The 21742-nt window shown below is 37.6% G+C and overlaps 1 protein-coding gene across 1 annotated transcript; it reads right to left on the reverse strand.

Annotated features, from left to right (window-relative positions):
* Positions 1 to 10427: 10427 nt before the first annotated feature.
* On the reverse strand, positions 10428 to 21232 carry AGR3 (anterior gradient 3, protein disulphide isomerase family member). The gene is made up of 8 exons (XM_013171775.3): positions 21028 to 21232; positions 18908 to 19043; positions 16490 to 16553; positions 14876 to 14928; positions 14167 to 14243; positions 13836 to 13899; positions 12692 to 12775; positions 10428 to 11908 (listed from the first exon to the last, which is right to left on the reverse strand). The coding sequence occupies exons 2-8, from the start codon at positions 19011 to 19013 to the stop codon at positions 11859 to 11861; spliced, it is 498 nt and encodes a 165-aa protein (XP_013027229.2). The 5' UTR covers positions 19014 to 19043; positions 21028 to 21232; the 3' UTR covers positions 10428 to 11858.
* Positions 21233 to 21742: the final 510 nt, after the last annotated feature.

The raw sequence follows: 21742 nt of genomic DNA on the forward strand, positions 1-21742 counted from the left end.
GTGCAATTTTCGGGCTAACCTTCCCAATTCTGTAAGCAGTGAAGCCGTTATTGCCATCTTATGCTGCTAGGCAATACAGTACAGTAGATGTATTCAATTAGTACCATTTCCTATCTCCTGGTTAGGCCTGCTTTCTTGTCATTTGCTGAAAAATGCACTTGGCTACTTGATATGTTTCTTCTAGGATGTTGGCTTTTTTATTGGTTCACTTATTTTTTTTACATGTCAGTGAAGAGATCTCACTAGCCAGACCAATATCCAGAACGACTTTATGTAATCTCAAATGTCTCAGACATTTACAACAGATTCTTTAAATCTAGAGCAATTGCTAAAATTAGGGTGAGAACATTCAGCTTAGCTAGTGACTTGCCCTTTGAGCAGAAGATTGAGATGATCTGTATTTTCCAGTAAGAGCCTTAATCAGATGGCAAACAATTTTTGGTTACCATTTATCTACATCAGTTTGCACTTAAAAGAAATCTGTACTTTAATTCAGCATCTACTCTTTCGTAATTATGTCTTCAACTGTGTAAGTTGGTATTTTTTACTGAACAAGCTAATATTTATCTGCTGTTCTATTCTGGTCGCACGAAGCCTAGCTTATACAGGAGATGACTTTGAAAAATTTCTGTAATCTTTGCACAGTAATCACCTCGGTAAGAATGTGGATAATTAAAGAAAAGTTTTGTTCCACTGAGAGGTGTGTAAAGTAGTAATTAAAGCTAACATTTGCCAGGAGGATGTGGCCTTTCTATTTCAAGCTTTTTATAAGTAGAGATTATAACCACCCCCACAATTTAACTGCAGAAACACATTTAGAATGTGCTCAATGTTTAATGCATAGTAAATTTATATCCTTCTTATGGGCAGTAAAATAAGTAATTAAAAATGCTGACACCCATTACAAGAGAGACAATATGTTAAAAGTATGTGCCTAAATTGCATTGTTGTGCCTGAAAAGTGTCTGAAAAGCACTTGATGTGTAGGTAAGTCCCTGAGGCACATTGAGTATTAGGTCCTCATACGCTCATGTACGCTCACCTTCAGGTGCATATGGACATCAGTGCATCTGTCCTAATTCAGACACTTTATGTTAATGATTACTCTGATTTAAGATTAATACTGCTAACATAAGAGAAGAAAACTTGTAAGAAATCCTCAAGACCTGGACGGTAACTAGCTGTGCACTGAAAACTAAAACTCTTCTCTAGTCCATCACTGCTCTCTAAACAGAATGTAGTTCACTTTGTGATAGATTTAGTGCTGTCCCTTTACACTTGTAGCCAGCTGTGATCTGTAGTGGATGTCCTGGCTTAAGTTTAAAGCCTTTCCCTTGAATTTGAACAAGGCCAACTAGCATTTAACTACTTGATAAACTTCTGATAAACTTGTAATAATCAAGGAATTATTATGATTGTTTAATCATGTATCAAAATGAACCAAGAAATGCAATAATAATACATCAGCTACCATATTTTCCTGTCATCAAAGCACAGCCAGTATTGTTTACTACAAAAATTGCAGAGACCCAGAGCTTCAGAGGTGGCCTCACCAGGCCTGAGCAGAAGTGCAGGATCACCTCCCTTGACTTGCTGGTAATGCTCTGCCTTATGTAGCACAGGAGGCTATTGGCTGCTTTTGCCAAAAAGGCACGTTGCTGGTTCCTGCTCAAATTCTTGTCGACCAGGATCTCCAGTCCATTTTATGCAGAGTTGCTTTCCAGCCACTCAGCACACTGCTTGCACTGGTGCATGCAATTATTACTTCCCAAGTAGGGTGGTCACTGAGGCACTTCTCAGCACTGGGCTGCTAAAGAGACAGCCCCTAGGTGCATTGCCATTTTGCTGAACCTCATGAGTTCCCTGCCTGCCCATTTCTTCAGACTGTTGAAGTCCCTCTGAAATACCCATCTGGTCTGTCAAATACTCCCTCCAATTTTGAATCATCTCCAGACTTGCTGAGCTACCTGTCCTATCATCCAGCTCACTAATGAAGGTGTCAAGCATATTGACCCCTGGGGTACACCACTAGTGAATGGCCTCCAGCTGGACTCTGTGCTGCTGATCACAACTTTTTGAGCCTGGAAGGTCAGCAAGTTTTCAGTCCACCTTGATGTTCACTGTACTGCACTGTACTTCATCAATTTGTGGGGATGTTATGGGAGAAAACTGCTAAAGTTGAGATAAACAATATTTAATGTTTTCCCCTCATCCACTGAGACTGTTTTTTTATACAGGGCTATCAGGTTAGTCAGACATGTTTTCCCCTTTTTAATCCATACTGATTTCTGCAAATCACCTTCTTCATTCTTATGTTTCAGTATTTTCCAGGATTTTTTATCCCATCAATTTCCTTGAGATTGAGCTAAGTCTTTACTGGCCCAAAGTTCTTCGGATTGTTTTTCTTGTCCTTCTTGAAGGCAGAAATGATATTTGCTGTCTTCCAGTCCTGAGGAACCTCTCCTGGTTGCCATGACCTTGCACATATAATCACGAGTAGCCTCATGATTATATTAGCCAGCGCCTTCAGCACTCATAGGAACAACCCATCATGTTCTCTGAATTTCTGAGAGCAAATCTAACCAGTAAAGCCAAGGTGAAGAGGGCACTGATTACCCTAGTCTTTTCTATGTACTCCGTCATCAAGGATCCTGCCCCATTCAGCAAGGGGGGAACATTTTTCCTAGTCTTCATATTGTGGTTGGTACTCCTGTAAAACCTTCCTGTTGCCCTTCATAGTCATTACCAGATTCAGCTTGAGGTGCATTTTTTTTTTGTTTTGTTTGTTTGTTTGTTTGTTTTTTAAATCCTGCATGAAGGTACAGCGTCTCTGTATTCCTCCAAGGTCTCCTGTCTCTATTTTGACCTCTGTTATGCTTCCTTTTTATGTTTGAGTTTCATCTGGAACTTCCAGTTCATCCATGCACATCTTCTACTGTCTTTGCTTGACTTCCTGCCCTTCAGCTGACATGTTTCTAGGCATGGATGATGTGATCCTTACAAGTCAACCAGCCCTCTTGGACCCCTCTTCTCTCCAGGCCCATGTCCCATGGGACTCTTCCAGGCAAACCCTGAGCAGACCAAAGCCTCTTCTCCTGAAGGCCAGGGTCGTGATCTATTTGCTTTGTTTCCTTCTCACAGGATCCTGAATTCCACAATGTTAAGGCCACTGAGCCTATGACATTCACATTCCTGACAGGTTCTTCCTTGTTTTTAAGTATGAGGTCCAGCAGAGTGTCTTCCCTCATTGGCTCCTTTGTAACCTGTGTCAGGAAGTTATCCTCAACGCACTCCAGAAGCCTCCTGGGTTGCTTGTGCTCTGCTCTGTTGTCCCTCAAGTAAATATCAAGGTCGTTCAAGCCTTCCACCACAAGGACCAGATCAATAACGGTGCCTTGTCAGCACTCATTTGCTGTAGGCATACCCTTGGGGTGGGCCCACTTCGTCCCTGTTTTCTTGGTTTTCATATCCCTCACTTGCCTACTACCAACTAACATATGTTAGTTAATATAGTATTAGTACTCCAAATTAATTTTGGATACAAAGACCTCTAATGTGTTATTTGATAATATGTTGTAAAAAACCTACAACTTTATTAGAGAATACTTTGTTGTGGTGGGGCAGAGAGGGCTATTTAATTGTTGGAAGCCTTTGGTGTCTAGATAGTTTCTGCTGAGAACATTAGCAGCAGTCTTAGCGAGCAACGATACTTTTTTTTTTTTTCCTCCTGTAACATCATGCAAAGCAATCTGTATTTCTATAAATGAAATACCCTTAAAAGCATATCGTTTTATTCTAGGTTCCATCACTGAGATTTGCCAAAACATTCAGAATTTAAGCATGCATTTGGATACCTTTTTTTTTTTTTTCCATACTGTTTTAAATTACTGTTCTTATGGAAGATTTTACTTGTTTTTCAACTTTGCTGTTTCAAAATAAGCTTATCAGCCTGACATCTTTTTGGCAACTTGCCTCTATGGTTACTTCGTAGTTCGAACATTTCCATGATTTATTAGCAAATAGTCACAAATATATTGAATCTACATGACTGAAATATACACACAAAGCAATGCCAAAGTATTTTCTGGCATTGGCAATGCTTACTATTTTTAGCCTTGGAACCACAGCTTCTTCATTAAATTAATTTTACCTTTACGTAGAGAAATGGTAGCTACATTAAGACCTCTAGCTAAAACTGTGGAATTATCTGTTTACCACAAATATTCCTGGAATTTACTCTTTCTCAATGACATTGTTACCTCTGGGTTTGTTTATTATGGCTCAGTAGAGCATGTCATGAAATTATATAGCACAGGGAGAATTTTCTTTAGCTTTCTTGGTGAGTCATCCTTTCTCCACCAGAAGGACACGTATCCCTTGATTTGTTTCAGTGCAGGAAGGAAAGGCTTTATGCTTTAAGGCATCTGCATTGGTTATAAAACTGTGGATGTTCTCTCATTTATCTTAGCACAGTGCCTTTTTCTCCTTCATTTCAAGTATTCGAATGACCAATAGAACACATTTCACAGTCAGAAAAGAAGCTATGCTAATTACTCTGTTCCTTTTTTTTTTTTTTTTCCTCCCCATTCATACAAGCTGGTTAAATGCATCTTCACTTCTTTGCCCTGCTACATGGTTTTTGTGTGATCTTAATCTGCTAATGTTTTAGTTACTTCTGTATGAAAACACGGATAACTAAACATCCTTAGACCCTGTGACTCTTTTCAGGGTAAATAACCAAAAGATCTATCAGTCTCTTGAATACTTCTCATTTATTATAGGCAACCTTCAGGCAGCATACCTGCCTGTGGATAACAGCATTGCCTAACGCCTAAGCTGTCTGGTCCTTTGTACTCCAGAGATGCCCTATAGCTGTACTTGAGGCTGTACAAGTTCAACTCACTCTGTAGTCAACACATTTGGTCAGGAAAGGCAGCCTTCATGTATCTCTGAGAAGACCTGTAGTCCTACCTGATGGTGTTAATATAGTGGACACCACATAAGCACTTAAGACGGGCTCACATTTGCATGGTAGCCTTCTAGAATGATTTCAAGAAAGAATACTTATTCATTTAAAAATCTCTATTAGAAATTAACAAAAATGTTGCTTGGCTCTTATACACAAAAAAAACTCCAAAGCTTGCTTTCTCTTTAGAGGAGTGTTCCACCTCCCATATCTTTAGTTGAAGAAAGCAGAACAAACCATAATATGTTTTCAGTAGAGTGTGGTTTTCTATGGATTAATTTGTTTGGTTAGTAAATAAGAAAGGGCATTCTTCCAAGGAAGAAAAGATTGAGTTTCCAGGCTTAGTGTAACAGCTGCACTGAATCTTTGAAGTCATTCAGGCCTGTTGGAAGTTCATTATAGGATCTAGGCATTTTTGTCTTTTTCTCATTAAGACCAAGAGTATACAAATTAATGAGAACTAAAACCTCTTAGGCCATGAGGGAATATTTCTTTCTATTAGGGTGAGATTTTGTCTCAGGGAGTATGTACATGTGAAAATATTTGATAACAGTGAAGTATATTGTATGTGGAACTGTTTTCCAAGTTGTAGATGCTTGTTTCATGGTTCTCTGATAGAAATGTTCAAGGAATGTGTAAAATCACAGCCCCACCTGCTTATAGGCTTGAAACAACAAAGACAACAAAAACATCTTGTCAGATCAAGGCTCCTTTTCTTCTATCCTGTACAGTAGACCTTAACTTAGCTTCTTTTCTAGTCAGTCACTGTCATCTTCCCTGTGTGTGGACATAAGCAGTGAAGACAGAAGTGTATATATACCTATGAACTGAGTTCTCCCCAGCTGGCTGAGTACTAAATAGCAGAATGGTTTCCTGTGTGCCAGCCTTTTACAAACAATCTACTGGGGACTGGCAGCCAGGGTGTGCTGTAATGAATGACCCTCAGTGTACATGGAAAAAAAGAAGACATGGTAGATCTTTTAAGAGTATTTTTAGGCTCTTTCCTGAAGCCATAACCAAATCCGAGCACCAAAAAATAGAGTGTTTTCTCAAGAGCATTATAACCTTGAAAAACTGTCACATATAGCATTTTCTCTCTTTCATACAGGTCACATATATACAAAGGGTGACTTGATGAATATCTACTTAAGAATACCTGGAGTTGAAATTATAGGGAAATTTGGAAATGCAGTGCTTGATATGTCAGTGTGAACTGAAGGATGGCTCCACTGTATTTGGATTCTTTCTTATTATACAAAGATAAAGGATATAGCTGTGTGTCTTCTGTTGTTCTAAAGGGTTCTAAGCAAAAATCTGATACCTTTTAAAAGAAAAATGTCTGCTGAAATGGATCCACATGGTCAGTTACTTTACAGTGCACAGTAGCAACCCAACATGGTAAGTGATGAATATTATGAGCACCTTGAATAGTAAGGAAAATGTATGAATATTTGAATTGTTAATTCTGGAGATTTTCTGTTGAAGAAATAAATATTCCTCCCCTTTTCATTGGCATTTATGGACATTTTAATTGCCATGGGGACTTCTTGTTTCCATCTCACACACTCTGAGGATCTGTGCAAACCTTTGGAACAAAGGAAGAAAGAAAAGGAAACACAGCAATGACTTGGTCAGTCCTGTGAAGGACACCTCAGCATTTGGAAATTTCTCTGTGTCAGCCTTTGGCAAGAACACGTGTAGTACATGAACCAATCCACTGTATATCAGTCTTATTTTGCAAGACAATGTTACTTTTGCTATTTAAGTGCTGAGGTGTCCCACAGTCTCTTGTCTCCACGGTACACAAAGTTATGGTGGCTTTTCTTTTGTTCTGGTCCCTCGCAAATATTTGCACACTGGGAAATGTTTTAGCTCTGCAGACCAATACATCAGCCATCTGCCTAGAAAAGCCAACGCCTTTCTGCTTTGAGACGGATACATAGGGGAGGATCCTGTTCTGTCGGTTCACAGATTCCTGTGCCTCACCTCACTGACGTTAAGTCCACGTTTGTTTGACTACCCTTGGTCTGATTACAACAGATAAGTCCAGGCAGTGAAATAGGTATGGATATGTGAACAAGTGGCAATAAAGTTCGCTTTCCAGAATATGTTGTGGTCAGAGCAAAGGCAGAAATCAGAGAAGTCTTTTATATGAAATATCTGTTTCCATAGGTGATACTACACTCACGTTAATATTAGCATCCATGCATATAATATAAAGGTTATGAATTCTATAAAGTACATAAGCTACACAGATGGGCTTTCTCAGCTATAGGTCCTTACATTATGATTGAATTCATCCTGTTTAAAATAGCTACTGGTTTCACACTCACATTTTCTGTCTTTTGTTCTCTTCCTTTAGCTCTAAACTGAACAACAGAGGTCAAGTAAAGCTGGTTGTTTTAATTCTGGTTAAACAAAAAACAAAAGGAACAGTTTCCCAATCTATTTTAAGAAATGGAAGTAAACAGCATGAATAAAGATCTGCCCATTAATATTGTGAATACTGTGGCATGCCAGCAGAGAAGAGGAATCATTTATTCCAAAGGAAAAAGGGGGAAAGAATCATGCTGTGTCTGCCCTTGCACAGGTTACAGAAATGTTATCTTGTCCCTGAGCAATAAGAATTTAATCTCAGATCTGAATTTCTGTTTCATCAGGTCAGATAATCTCCAAGGAAGAGAGGGCAGAAAGATAGTATCAGCTGTAAAATTACGGATGAATGTTGAGCTAAGCTGTGAACAGAAAAAATGTTGCACAACATTCAGGGTGTTTTTTACCTGAATATCTAGCTCCACCAAAAGGATTGCACTCGAATCTTTAAGAATCACAAAAATTTAGTCCTGTTTTCTCAAGGCTACACGTTTCAGCCTGATGTCTATAGGGATTTGAGAAGTCAAAGAGAAGGGCTGAATTCCATTTGGCCACTTGGCATAGCAGATCTCATCTGCCACAGAGGGATTCCTGTGCCAGTAATATTTCTGGGAAGTGGTTGCTGTCTGCTTGGATGGGTGGTGCATCAAAGCTGTCAAAAAATTCTGTAGTGGAAAATACTGTTCTACATTACAGATGTAGCCTGTATCTGTAAGACCTTTGGAAATAGATCCTGATTTTCTTCGAATGTCAAAATCACAAGCATTGCAGTGTATATACACAGGTTAACTTTCTTTCTAGAATGGAACTCAATGATCTGTATATTGTTCTGAGTTTTTTGTTGTTTATAATATTCCTTATAACAAGGAAAAGGACAGTAGGGTCCAGAACTTGTGTTAATTGTTTCTTCCACAATGCCAATAATTGATAATTCTACCATTTATTTTCTGTTACAGCAGTGAGACGAGACTGTGGAGTTTAGCATTACTGAGCCAAGGTGAGTTCGGGAGTGTAGTCATGAATCACAAACTTTTTGAATTGATCTACACAAAAAGTGACCCAAAGGTAATCCCTAGGCATGCAGAAGTCTGTGTAAAATAATAATTAGCATACAACTTTCAGATCAAGAAAGTTGACACCCATCTGGTCGTAGCTAGGCAGAAGCAGCATAAATACAGGAGTCTGGTGCTTCTATAGGGACTAAGATGTATTTGTTTTGAGTATCTAGTTTTCTAACTTGAGATGCTACCTGTTGCATCACAGATACTAAGAGAGAAGCATGACAATACTATCCATTTTCATTTAAGCCTGTGCCAGCCAAGGTAAATATATTCAAGTATGTATTTTATTAGCAATTGTTATCAACAGTGAAAAATTAATAAATCTGATTTTGACTGAGTGAGCAGAGCCAATATATGCTATCTCTAGAAAAAAAAAAAAAGAGCCAAGGCTGCACATCTGGATTTCTCAAAACTGTAAATTGTCTGAGGACAACCACAGATATGAGATGTGGGTTGAATTTGGTAACCTGATCTCAGAGAGACTCCAGTGTGTCCTTGTATCTAGGAACATCTCCTGCACATTAGCTAGTCACCAGCTGTGAGGGCCGCCCTTCGTCTCCATAACTTTGACTGTGTAAATTGTAAAAGTAAGACCTTGTTGCTGTGAATTCTGTTGTTTTTGCAATTATGCTCCATTCAGTTAAGCAAACCAGTCTTGTTTTATATCAACTAACTTGCATTTTTATCTGATAAAGAATTCTCTAAAAGCAGTGTAGTTATAATTTCAACTACATATTTGCACTGAGTTGGGACCACTGAGTTACTGTGCTGTGACACCGGACTGCGTCTGTGGTTTCCCTCTGTTATAGTAACGTGGGTGTGAGCAGTGACAACAATCAGCACAAAAATGCTGTCATCCCTGGGTTTGGGCTGTATGTTTTGTGCTGTTGTCTATTTATCTTACAGGAGAGAGGAATTAAAATGTTCATCCACTGTATAATCCCAAAGGATCCCTCAGCATATTTATGCTCTTCAGCTTTTGCGTGTATGAGGATACCCTTCCTATAGCAAAAGGCTGATGTAGTATCTGCACTGAACAGGATAGTCCACGAAGGTAGCCTTTTATGGCTGACACTCATCTTTGTATCTAGTGGCACAGTAGTAGTAGGCAAGGAAGCAAGAATACCATGAACAAAGCTACTGGAGTTGAAGGGATGCCGACAGTTTTGTTTTGCAGCTGCTTTCCAGGTTTGAAACTGAAGGTTTTTCTTTCACACTGGAATGAAGGCTTAGGCATACAGACACTTCCAAAAGTACAGCCTTGCCTTAAATACCCACCAAGAGCCTGAAACCTTTGTCTTCTGAAGCTTAAATAGGTCAAGCAGGCATTGGCTGATAGTGTAACTGCCTCACATTTGTTTTCCTACCCAAGTTAGAGCAGGAGTTGTTTCAAGCCAATGTCTGAGAAGGACTTGGGGGTTCTGGGGGTTTAAAATAAAAGAGGGAAGATTTATTTTAGAGGTTATGAGGAAATTCTTCACTCAGAAGGTGGTGAGGCACTAGAACAGGTTGCCCAGAGAGGTTGTGGGTGTCCCATCCCTGAGGGTGTTCAAGGCCAGGTTGGATGAGGCCCTGAGCAACCTGGTCCAGCAGGCAGCATCCCTGCCTAGAGCAATGGGGTTGGAACTGGGTGATCTTTTAAGGTCCCTTCCAACCTGAGCCATTCTGTCATCTTGGGAGATCTTGGCCAATGTTCTTGAAAATGAATATATGGAGGGAAAAAAAATCCTCTGCAAAATGACAGTAAAGACCTACCACTTTACATCTAATTTTTTGGTAATATTCTGAATCTACGGTATGCCAGCACTTCCAAAGTTATTTTGTGCTGTGCTACTCTCCAGTGTAAAGCTTCTCTTGACCCTACTTTGAAAGTACTGCCGTAGCTATCTTGTGTCATGTCTGGCAGCTAGCTCACATCCCTTTCTCCTGAACATCTCTGGTGTGCTCAGGAGAGGATGTGCCTACAGTGTGGGAAATGTTACTAAATCTGAAGTAGATTTGGACAGAAATGATCAGAACTAAACACAATTCAAAGGAATGTGATCACCAGTTTAATTTTGTTTCTAGCATTTTCCCACAGGTTAAAAAACAAAACAAAACAAAAACAGAAACTTTTAACAGATTATGAAGACAATATACCGTTAAGGACTTATACAAGATTATTTTCTCTGATTTTACCAACCACTTATGACCACTTTGTTGGAATATGTTATTGTATCCAAATTTTACATAACTATGAAGACATAGATAGCCACAATATAACTAATTTATGATGAATTATTACTCATTATTGTAAATTAGCATAGATGTCCTGCAAAGGACACATCTTTCATAGGAGCTTTTAGGCAGCATCATAGGAAACGGCAGGTTACACAGGTAAGTGACACCGGTTTCTTGTACGGAACTTAACACACTTGCTTTTCCTGCAGATTAATGACTTACCATCTTGCTCTAGTGAAAAAGAAAGTTGTTGGGATAACAAACTATCTCGACTGACTTAAGCTTTTTACTTAAAATAGGTGCCTGCCCTTCCACATGGTGGTTTTGTGAAGAAGAGTTTGTATGTACAGATCCCTTCACTACACTTCCACCATGATGTTTGAGTTGGGATGCTGCAGAAGAAGGAATGGCCTGTGATGAGCTTCACATGCCTTACATGACATTTAGAAGAGCTAGGAAAAGCCTGCTCCTTTTTTCCATATCAGGCTTTACAAGCATGACTTGGCCTCAGGTGTGGATTTCTGGGATTATCTCCTTCAATCTCTCTTGCATCACTGTATTTTTATCACGGCAAAGCCTGTAGTTATTTGATGATTATCATCACTTCATGGAGACCACATGCTCAGAATAATATATATGTTCTGTTTTCAGTTATCAGAATAATAGTTAAAGACACAGAATAAAGCTAAGCCTAGATCTCAGATTTTTTTCTATATTAGCTATTCTAAAATCTATAGCAAGAGCCTTCCTGTCTGATTTGCCAACAAATGAGAAATAAGCATGTAAATCTGAGCTACACTAAAGACTTACAAGCTACATGAAATAAAAATTAGGAGCTGAGATGTAGATATTACATTACATAATAAATTGTAAAGTGACATAAAAAAAAGATTGTCTATAGCTCTTGGTCAGAAGTTGTAGCTGACAATGAAGCTATAGTTGAATTAATAAAATGCAGCTCAAAGTTGCTGCACCTTAAACCATCACTTTCAATTATTCAGAAAACTAACTTCAAAGTGTTTGATAGATTTCTTCTGTTTCCCAAGTGGCCATGATGGCCTTTTTATGTTTGTTCTCCAAATCATGCATATATATTTCTTACGAAATCTGGTATATTAAAGTTGCTTGGTTAGAGTTCAAAATGCTAGTAGAGACAGAAAGGTTAACTAAAATGTTTTAAAATATTGGATATCCTGGTGCAGCTTCACACTGTAGAGACTATGATCATTTCACTGTTTGTTACAGTTCTGTCTGAATGAGACGTAATGCTTTCTTCATGTTCTGTATTACTGAAAGAAAAATAAATAAGAACAGTAAAATGTACTTAAAATGCATTGTACAATTAAGAACATCTAGTTTGATTAGTAAATTATTCACTATAAAATTTATTCAGGGTCACATTATATTTTAGAGCTTTGTATAGTACATAGTAAAAATTCTTGCATAAGAATGCTAAAGATGAAGGCAAAAACTTTCGTGAATCAAAATGTTTAACTTAAAGGGATTTCACAAGATTACTTTCAACTTCTTTACTTCTCAACAGCAAACCTGGTAATCAGATGTGACATGCACATTTGCGGTGAGATACTGCACTGGTGTCAGGTAGATGGTATAGTGTAAGGACTAGCTCAACTTGAAAAATCACATTCCTTTTTGAAATATGGGTCATAGGTGGTACTCAGGTAACCACCAGCATTTTTTTTTTCTGTTTTCCTCCCACCACTAGCTGTTTACATATTGCAGTTGGATACTATATTGTAGTTGAGCCATAGTGACTTTCACCACTCTCCAGCAAACTGCTCAGATCCTGGTCCTGATTGTTCTCACATAACTCTCTTTCAACTTGTCTTACCTGAGTAGTCCCAGTAAATTCAGTGGGACTACTACAAATGGGCTAAAGTGTCTTGCTAGAACAGGTTAGATGATTATAAATGATTGTAAATGCTCACACACATTCTTTATTGATTACTTTGAGATCTTAACTGATTCTCAAGCACAGATGATTGGGATTAGTGTGTATCTCGCTGCTTACAGTGTGAAATGCAAAGTAACACCATAAAGTGGGCACTTACAGAATGGTATGTCTTGTGGCTCATAAGCGTATAGCCGATTAGAGTATCTTCCTGTGATATCAGCTCTTACTGTGAGAGATGGGTCTGAAAAAGTAACCGTATTAATCACTGCTTTCCACAACAGCTGAAGGCGATGCCCATGGTGCAGCACTGACAGCCCTGTTCCTGAGAAGTCCTGATTTCATCAGCCATGCAATTACAAGGCCGTTACGCTCTGTTCCAACCAACTGCTCTTTATGCGGAGAAATCCTGAACAAAAGCTAGAGCTCAGTTTTATATTATGCAGGTATTTTTAAGGGATTGATTACGCATGCATTTCATCCATATTTAAAGAAAAATATCCTGTATAACAAGTTCTGGGGTTACCTTGGAAGAGTCCAGTTTGGATGCACTGATAGTGAAGGTGATGCAGACTTAATGCAATATTACCATGACCTACCGAGAGCCTTCAGAGCTAAGATCTTGTGGTTCTTAATGTTTCTATTGTGAAAGCAAGTTGTTGTGAACATTACTCAACAGGTTCCCTTTACAAGCTTTTTGTTAATTAATCATCAAACTCCTGTTGCTACCTTGCTCTGTCTGAGTGTGGACTTCATCCCACCTAACTTTGGATGCTATGCCAGAGCTGGCCGCCTTAGGTTCCCTGCACAGTCAGCAAAAAGGAATGTGGACTGTGGGGCACGATTCATTTGGTTTATTCCAGAAGTCAACTTTATGATGCAAGAAATCATTACTTAGACTCCACTGACCATTGACTTTGTGGTAATGTCTGCACTATGGACATCTACGTTGTTAGGTATTTGACTGCTTTCAGCAAACTTTATCACATAACAGTGCTAGCAAAAAAGACAGAGAGCTAACAATGGTTAACAGAGGCCCAGATGCTAATAGATATTTAGGCACCTTGTTCCCAAGCACAAGGTACCCCCCAGAACATATCTGTAACCTGAGGAAGTTCCCTGGGGCTGAAGCCTCCGATAGAGGGAGAACTGAACTCAGGTCTGCCAAATTCCAGGCTAATGGTAATGACAAGTTCTGAGCTATTTTCTTTTTAAAAAATTATTCATTTTGATGTCCCCAGAAGAGAAAACTTGCATAGATTCAGAAATCATACCTTGAAAAGATGCATAAATATTGTACCTACCTATGAACATGATTCGAGGCACATATTGTCCATCAGGTGACAGGTTTTTATCTGTAGTTTCATGCTGGCAGAGAAATTAAAGCTAATTATTAAAATATTCCTGTAAATATCTATTCCTGGAGTAGGGCCCCTTGTGAACAATCTCATACCAGAGGACAGAAACACCAAAGGTACTACTTGTGTGTGTATATCCACACACAAATGCATATATGTGCATGTAACTGAAATGCCAGAGGTACTTAGCTAAAATGGCATGAAAAATTCAAGACTTAGAAAGAGAAAACACAAGCCAAATAGTGATACCTGTCAAATCTCCCCAAACCTTTCATACCATGAGATTCAGCATAACGAAGTTATTTTGGGCCATTTCTTGTACCTCTTCATTGTCAGCAAAAGCTTTCTTCAGTGCTAGAAAAGACATGAGCATTTTGAAGTCCATCTCCAACACTGCTTTTCCTTCTGTGTTTGGGCACTGGAGACTGGCCACATTGTCACTGCTGATTCACATTCCTGAGGAGACACTTCAGGGCTCTGTCACAGCCTTTTTTTTTTTTTTTTTTTTTTAACCCATGTCTGTGCAACCTCCCAGCTATGAAAATGGAAGCTCTCTTCTGTTATTTATGAAGCCTGTAGTTTCAACAGATACCATGTCTCGGCTTGACAAAAGTGCATTATTCTCAGAAAATTCTTGTTAGATCAATTTCAGCAGTCTTGTCTGCTTCTCTAGTTACCCGTTCAGGAGGGCCAAACAATATTAAATCTGTTCAATGAGTCAGTAGCAAATATGTTACTCTTAATTTAAACTGACAAGTGCTGCAACAGGGATAGAAGGACAGCAGCGTTGAATATTTTATGTTCTTTTTTTAGTAGGTTCATAGTGTACTTTTTGTAAAAAAGTAGTTATAAATTCTTAGCTTTTCAACTACAATTTCATATACCTATTTCTTTAAATAAGTTTTTGTAAGTACAAGGTAAATATATAGATATTTGTATGTATTATGTTTACAAAAATTTAACACTCAAAAAAAAATCAAAATTACCTTGGCAGTATTGGCAGTCTTCCAAATGGTGAATGACCATCAGTGGTTTGTTACTTTATTAATAATAATAATAAAACATGTGGTTAGATAATTTGACAAGTACATAAATAGATGATTTTACTAGCAGACTGGAAAAGGCAAATTGCATTTCGTCTTATGTTAACTCACAGGAAAACCATATGGGCATTCTGTGAGGGATGACAGGCTTTTTTTGTAAAAGAGACAAAGGAAACAAAAGAAAGTAGAGAAACAGAGTTTCCTTGTCTATATAGTTTTTCTAAAGCAAAAGATTCTACAAGAGAGATACCACAGAGTCAGAATCATTTCATTCCCAGTTAATATACAATCAAACTATGAGTACTGAAGAGATATTTAATATTGCCTAGGTGTGTAATTCTCCATGATTATTAAAATAAAAATAATCTGTAAACTGGAATGAAATAATTTTTATAAAATTAGGTTTCTCATAAAATGCTCCCTATGGAAAGTGTTTTCTTTTTCTTTCTTTCTTTCTTTCTTTCTTTCTTTCTTTCTTTCTTTCTTTCTTTCTTTCTTTCTTTCTTTCTTTCTTTCTTTCTTTCAAGCTGTCTTGATCAGATGTACTGTACCTTTTACTTTTATTTATTTATTTATTTAGGTAAATGTTTTTATAGAGTATCAAAGTTTTATATTCTTTGGATGTCAAAACATAAAACAATTCTATGCATTTTCTCCTACGTTTTTTCAACTTGTGTTACTGTTCAGTCAATGAGTTATTAATGCTTGATTTGCAGTCACTGTCAAGAACTGTTCAGTTCCTAGACATTTTCACAGGGTACAAGAAATTGATTGCCATTTACTTTAAAAAATTTGATTTCACAGAATTGTAGGGGTTGGAAGAGACCTCAAGAGATCATCAGGTCCATTCCCTGTGCCAAACCAGGTTCCCTAGAGCAGGTTGCCCAGGTAGGCATCCAGATGGGATTCCTATAATATAAATATAATTTTAGACTATAATAGTGTAGCACAAAATATTGCTAAACTGAAATTTCAATTTGCTAAATTTAAATTTAACAATATATTGTGCTACGTTATTATAGTCTAAAATTAATGTGATTAATAGTGATTTAAATAAGTATTGTTATGAATCCTCAAATATATTTTCAGCTGAAACCCAGAGAATGACTCATTTAACTTTTGGTCCTACCAGGATAGTGAGAAATTGTGGTAGGTCACCATGCAAGAACAAATATAATTGATTTCTAGCTGTTGATTGAGGAGGAAATCAGAGATCCATGATACATTAAAAAACAAACAAACAAACAAAAACTTCATTATTATTATGTCTATTTATCATTGCTTATTCAAATGACAACACTGCTGTTGTTGAAAGTGTCGTCTTTCCACAAAGAAATGACAGTGTTCAAAGCAGACTTGCCTAATGGCCTAATGTTGCTTCAGAGTAATAAGATCGCTACAACCGCTTTTATTTATATGCAGAAAATCTGTTTTATTTGAGTGAGTGGTCTGCAAATCAGCTGTGACTGTGTTTCTTTGTTCTGTTTCATTACAGTGTGTTCAGGCATGACCATCTGATTAACAACTTTGTCTCAAAACTATTTGGTAATCTCTTACCTTTTCTTTGCTTGATAAAGCCCTTCTTCATAAGTTTGTACCCAGGTTATTTCATCTCCCCACCCTAGAAATATAAGAAAAGGGTTAACTGGTGGCCAGGCAAGTAACTCATAAGAAATTACATTTTTGACATTTATTGGTAGTTGTAAAGAAATGGGATTTTTTTTTCCAGTCAAATATTCCCAAACACTGTGGATATACAAACTCTAAATCTGCTGATAGGTGCATTGGGATATTTAAAAAACAGACCTCAGCTGGCTGAGGATTTGTACCCAGTTCAAGTCCTTTGGCAAACTCATTAGATCTCTTTCTGAATACTCAGAGGTCCCTAAATCAGTGACAAAATTCTTTATATCTTCATATTTCTTCTTCATATTGTCCGCTCTGTATTTAATGTAGATGCTGGGGATTAAAAAGAAAGCTGGCTTATAAAAATGAGAGAGAAAAATAAAATATGAAAAGTCAAATAATATTAACTTTAATGTGAATAGTTTTTGAAGAATACATAGTTTTAAACATAACTCCTGAGTCACAAATTTCAATCCATGGAGTTGCAAGTACTTCATTAAATTAAATAATTTAATAAAAGAATGTCTGTTAAATAAAAATCTCCTCCAAAACAGAATCCTAATGAATCACCAGCACTGCAGCCCATCCATAGCTGAAGCACTGAACTCAAAAAGCAGACTGTTAGGTTTCAGGCCTTCGTACCCCAAAGATGTCAGAAACAATGCAGAATGTCCCTGCCTCCTGGGCTGTGTCACCTCTGTTCACAAAGGCCTTCACAGGAACTGCATGTGGCAGAATAGCTTCTGGGTATGGACCACATTAAGTCTCCTGTTCTTTTGCAGTGTCTGGGCAGTGCTTGGTCCAGCCTTGGTTGTGCAGAGATTTACCGTTAGCCTTCTCATGGGACAATTGCTTGTGAGGCTACTAGGCCATCTCTTCTTTCAGGAAAGTATTATTGATTTCAGGTCTGTCTGGTTGATGGTGGGGTTCTAGCTTCTTGACCAGTGTGTTCCCAGCTCTGGCTGAAATCAACTGCTGACGTAGGTAGTCACACAGAGAAGTCAGCTGGGGTCATTTTACAGCATGCTTAAGTATTCCCTTTTGATCTGTGAAAATTACATGTAATGTTCTCAAGGCTCTGCAGTATCCCAAAATCCCATAAACCAGAATTAGAAAACTGACACTTGCTTTCTGTGATAATTTGTTTCAAAATTGACACAATAAAATTGACTCCTTGCTTTTTCTTTTTAATTTTATTTTTATTATTATTTTTTGCATTTAGGTGGAGTGGGAAAAATAAATTCTGATCTAGGCAAGATAGGCAATAGATACCAGATTGGGTATAACTTTTCTCCGTGGATACTACTTATGAAAAGTGATTTGACATTTCTCTTTAGGTAGTCCAAGGGTTAGAAAATATTGTCTTGTATCTACAAAGTTTTTCATATGGAAAAGCATTTATCCTTGTTCCTGGTATTTTATGAAGCCTTTTGACTGCCCTGTATTTATTTATTTATTTTTTGCCATATGGAATAACTTACAACTTCAGTACAATTCCTACAGTTCTTCTGTTCCTACACTTCCTTTTGCTGCCCAGATGCCTCCCGAGCAACTGGCCTCTGATGGCACCTGTGTGAATGCAGGGCTCTGCCAAGGCTTCGTATGGGAAGAATTCAAATGTGAGTCGTGGGGTCTGCATGCTTTGCACAGCTTGCAGTGCAGCTCAGGGAGGGAGCTGGAAATTTTGGGGGGGTGAATGGGCCTGAAAGGAGAGGAAAGACTGAGAAGAGGAAAAGACCTCAGCAAGCTATTTTTCCACTCATTTTTTCTTGATTAGACATAAAGAACTTAAAATAGCATATTCGTTTAACATCCAGGTTGAAAATTATGAACCACAATAGAATCCTTTAAATGTGAATATCTGCTAATAAGGAAATGAAAGTGAAGAGGAAAGATCATCCCAAAACCGCCACAAATGGCTCAACCTGTTGTTCTATGTATACAAATGGGTCTGTAGAAAAAAAAAATTGCACAGAAACTGAAGTTATGAAATTGTGTTTCAGTAGCTATAAGTTACCATATCAAATTATATTTTAACAGGCATCTGAAAAAATATTTTTTCACTAACAGTTCTTCAAGTGCAGCTGGGTTTCAGAGAATCAATTTAGTTTATTTGCTTCTACTAGGTCACTATGAGTGACATAAATTACAGAGGCTATATGAGGCCCTCAGACGTATCCTTAAGAACAAACTGATGGAGTGAAATGACATGGAGGAAAAAGATACACTACTTAGTGTTTCACTTATCCTTAGAGAATCACACCTAAGAAAGTATATATATTCTTCCAGGTATATTCTAAATAAAAACATTTCCGGATCTACATGGTAAGATGAGGAAATATACATTACCTCTTGACAGTGTCTGAGGTGCTCTTTTTTCCTTTTTGATTGCCATTGCAAGGTTTGATGAGACTGCAATTAGCAGGAGGGGCAAGGCCAATGTTGAATGGAGCATTATTTGATCCTTTTCAGTGCAGCAAGGAAACTGGAAAACAAATCCTAACTTTGTGAACCAGGGCATTATCAGGAAGTCACTATCTTGTGAGATAATTTTCAAACAAATATTCTGATTTCCAACTATTTCTCATAACAAGAACTCAAATATTTCCCCTATTCTTCATGGCATTTAAAAAGTGATTTCCATCTCAAATTCTTCTTAATAAAACTATCCACCAATGTTCCTGTCTGCTTCCATATTCTGAAGGTGATTGCTTCTCTTCCTGACAAGATCACTATAAGAAATTCAGTAACTTCTGGTCTTGATAAAAGTCAGAGAACAAAAGTGATGGTTGAGGAGAGGCAAAACAAAGCCAAATATTTTGAATAAATAACTCTTCTTTCTGCCCTGTACAGCTGTCTTTAGACATAAAAACTCTGATGTTCAAGGCAATATCCAATGATTTGTACTAGGTTAGAAAATGTAATCTGTGTAGCCCAGGATATCACGCAGTCAGCTTGCTGATTCTCACCGGAGATTCATTTTTCAAAGGCTGAGCTTTAGGAGATGCCAGAATGACCTGCTGATAAAGTGCTTTGACTTAAACAGACAAATAAAATTAAAACAAACAAACAAACAAAGAAACAAAATCCCCCAAAGCACTTTTGCCTGCATTTATAAAGAAAATTTCAAACTTGAATTTAGTAGTGACATCTAGGTGGAATTACAGCCCTGAGCACTGGCAAAACAAAATGCTTCACGCTTCTCAGGACATGAAGGCATAAAAAATGCAGCACGTTTTATCCTTTCTTTAATGAATCCTCCAACACCACTAACATCACTGTTAACAGTTCAATTGCTGGTGAACAAATTCAAATAATGCTTCCAATAACTGGCAAACTCAAAAAAGTATTCTATCCAAGTGACTGGAAAACAGAAATGCACATTAAGAAACAGAAAAAAAAAAAGTATCATCTTATTGTTGCAATTCTGTGTTTCTGAAGAAATTTCCCCCAAATGTTAAAATAATTAATACACTCATAATATTTATTCTCCTCAGACTTGTCCATCACAGTTCCCTTTCACCCCCAACATGGCATCAGAGTTGTTCTTTCTTTCACATACCTTCCACCTTAAATTTGTTCATCCTTTCTATTATTGAGTGAGTTTTAGAAAGACACATCCTTCGGAGCTTATTAATTCTGCATACTAATTTAAAGATTGGACATTATAGAATTTTAATAAGAAAACATAAAGTTTTCCAGTGTTTCATAAGGAAAGTTTATAACTTTTAGCTACACTTGCAGGATGAGAAATTTTTGGGAATAGAAACTCCATTCAAATTTTCACTATGTTGGTGCAGACCGCTAATTTGAGTCAGCAAAAGCAGATCATTATACCCCACTTCTATGGGGTGTACTACTACTCTTGACAACTGAGTTTTTAAAGCAACTCTATGTGAAGGCTAACGACTTTAACATTAGTTTATCTGTCAAATGTTAATAATAAAATATAGCATTTATATTAACCTGTTAACACTCTATGTAAACATAAATAGTTATGGCTTTGAAATCGCACCTGATATGTCACTATAAATCAAGTATGGAATGTGTGAATTAGTTCTGTCTTTCATAATGTATTCACAAAAAATCAAAGTGTAAATCTCTCCAAGTCACATGATTATTTATCTGAAGCTTAAATAATTGATTACCATCCTATTGAAAATCCACAGGATCTTGGAGGGGTAATTTATGGAGTTGTAGCTGGAGGCAGTTTAAATTCAATATTCTGAAATTTTGATGCTACAGGATCCAATGTTAGTTAAACTGAGTACAGAAAAAAAAATGACAGCCGACACCATAAAAATCACCTTCATCTCTCCATCAGAACATATATTTTGCTAACTAATTTCTAAGCATCTATCATTTGTCTTTTTTTTTTTTTTTTGGTATAACTAGTCTTGTAATGCATTTGTCAGCCAAAACTCATTTCTGTATCAAAGGAAAGTTAGGAATAAGAAATGTTTTCTCACCAGCGGCAATCAGTTCTCTTGTTGGAAGGTCCTTTTTCTGAAATTACTTAGGTAAAAAAAGTGATTTAAGCACAGAACGCCTGAGCTCTCCGTATCTCTGTGTAGCAACAATGGCACATTCACCTGAGAAAAAAGGGAGAGACCTTTTAGCTGGAAACCGAATTCATGCATTTCCACCCTCCCCCTTCCTTTTCTGCCATCCCTTCGAAATTCACTCTTGTGAGTTCCCATGCTTGTACACTGAATCTTTGGATTTCTCTTCATCTTGGCTTGTATCAGGTGTCTTGTATGAGGATCAAAAATAAATAGTGGCTTATGTGTGCCTGTTACTTCCCCCCTCCAACAGTTTGAGTCTGGCTTATGCCCAGTGAAAAAAGAAACCACCAATGAAAGCTGGAACTGTAGGGGCTTTTGTTCCCAGTGAATGGCTGTGCTCACTGGTGCCTGAAGACAGGTATGAAGCTAATAGTAACAAGGGTTACTTTGTGTAGAGGAATGTAATTAACAAATAAAGGTAACTTTTTTTTTTTGAGGGGGAAATAAAATTCTTTATTTAAAATACAGTATAAAGTATCTGATTATTGTCCCATCCCTGGAAGTGTTGCGCCATCCCTGGAGGTGTTCAAGGCCAGACTGGATGGGGCCTTGGCCAACCTGAACTAGTGGGTGGCATCCCTGTCTATGGCAGGGGGGTTGGAATTAGATGATCTTTAAG

This window comes from Anser cygnoides, chromosome 2 (genome assembly GCF_040182565.1).
Source record: "Anser cygnoides isolate HZ-2024a breed goose chromosome 2, Taihu_goose_T2T_genome, whole genome shotgun sequence".
Taxonomy (NCBI): Eukaryota; Metazoa; Chordata; class Aves; order Anseriformes; family Anatidae; genus Anser; species Anser cygnoides.

What these genes read in the sequence shown, in the direction of transcription:
- AGR3 (XM_013171775.3), bottom strand. Translation starts at nt 19,013, where the DNA reads ATGCTCCATTCAACATTGGCCTTGCCCCTCCTGCTAATTGCAGTCTCA. An exon ending in CTTTATCAAGCAAAGAAAAG is followed by an intron (nt 14,929 to 16,489) that starts GTAAGAGATTAC and finishes TTATTAATAAAG; the next exon opens with TAACAAACCACTGATGGTCA. An exon ending in AGACTGCCAATACTGCCAAG is followed by an intron (nt 14,244 to 14,875) that starts GTAATTTTGATT and finishes TGTCTTTTCTAG; the next exon opens with CACTGAAGAAAGCTTTTGCT.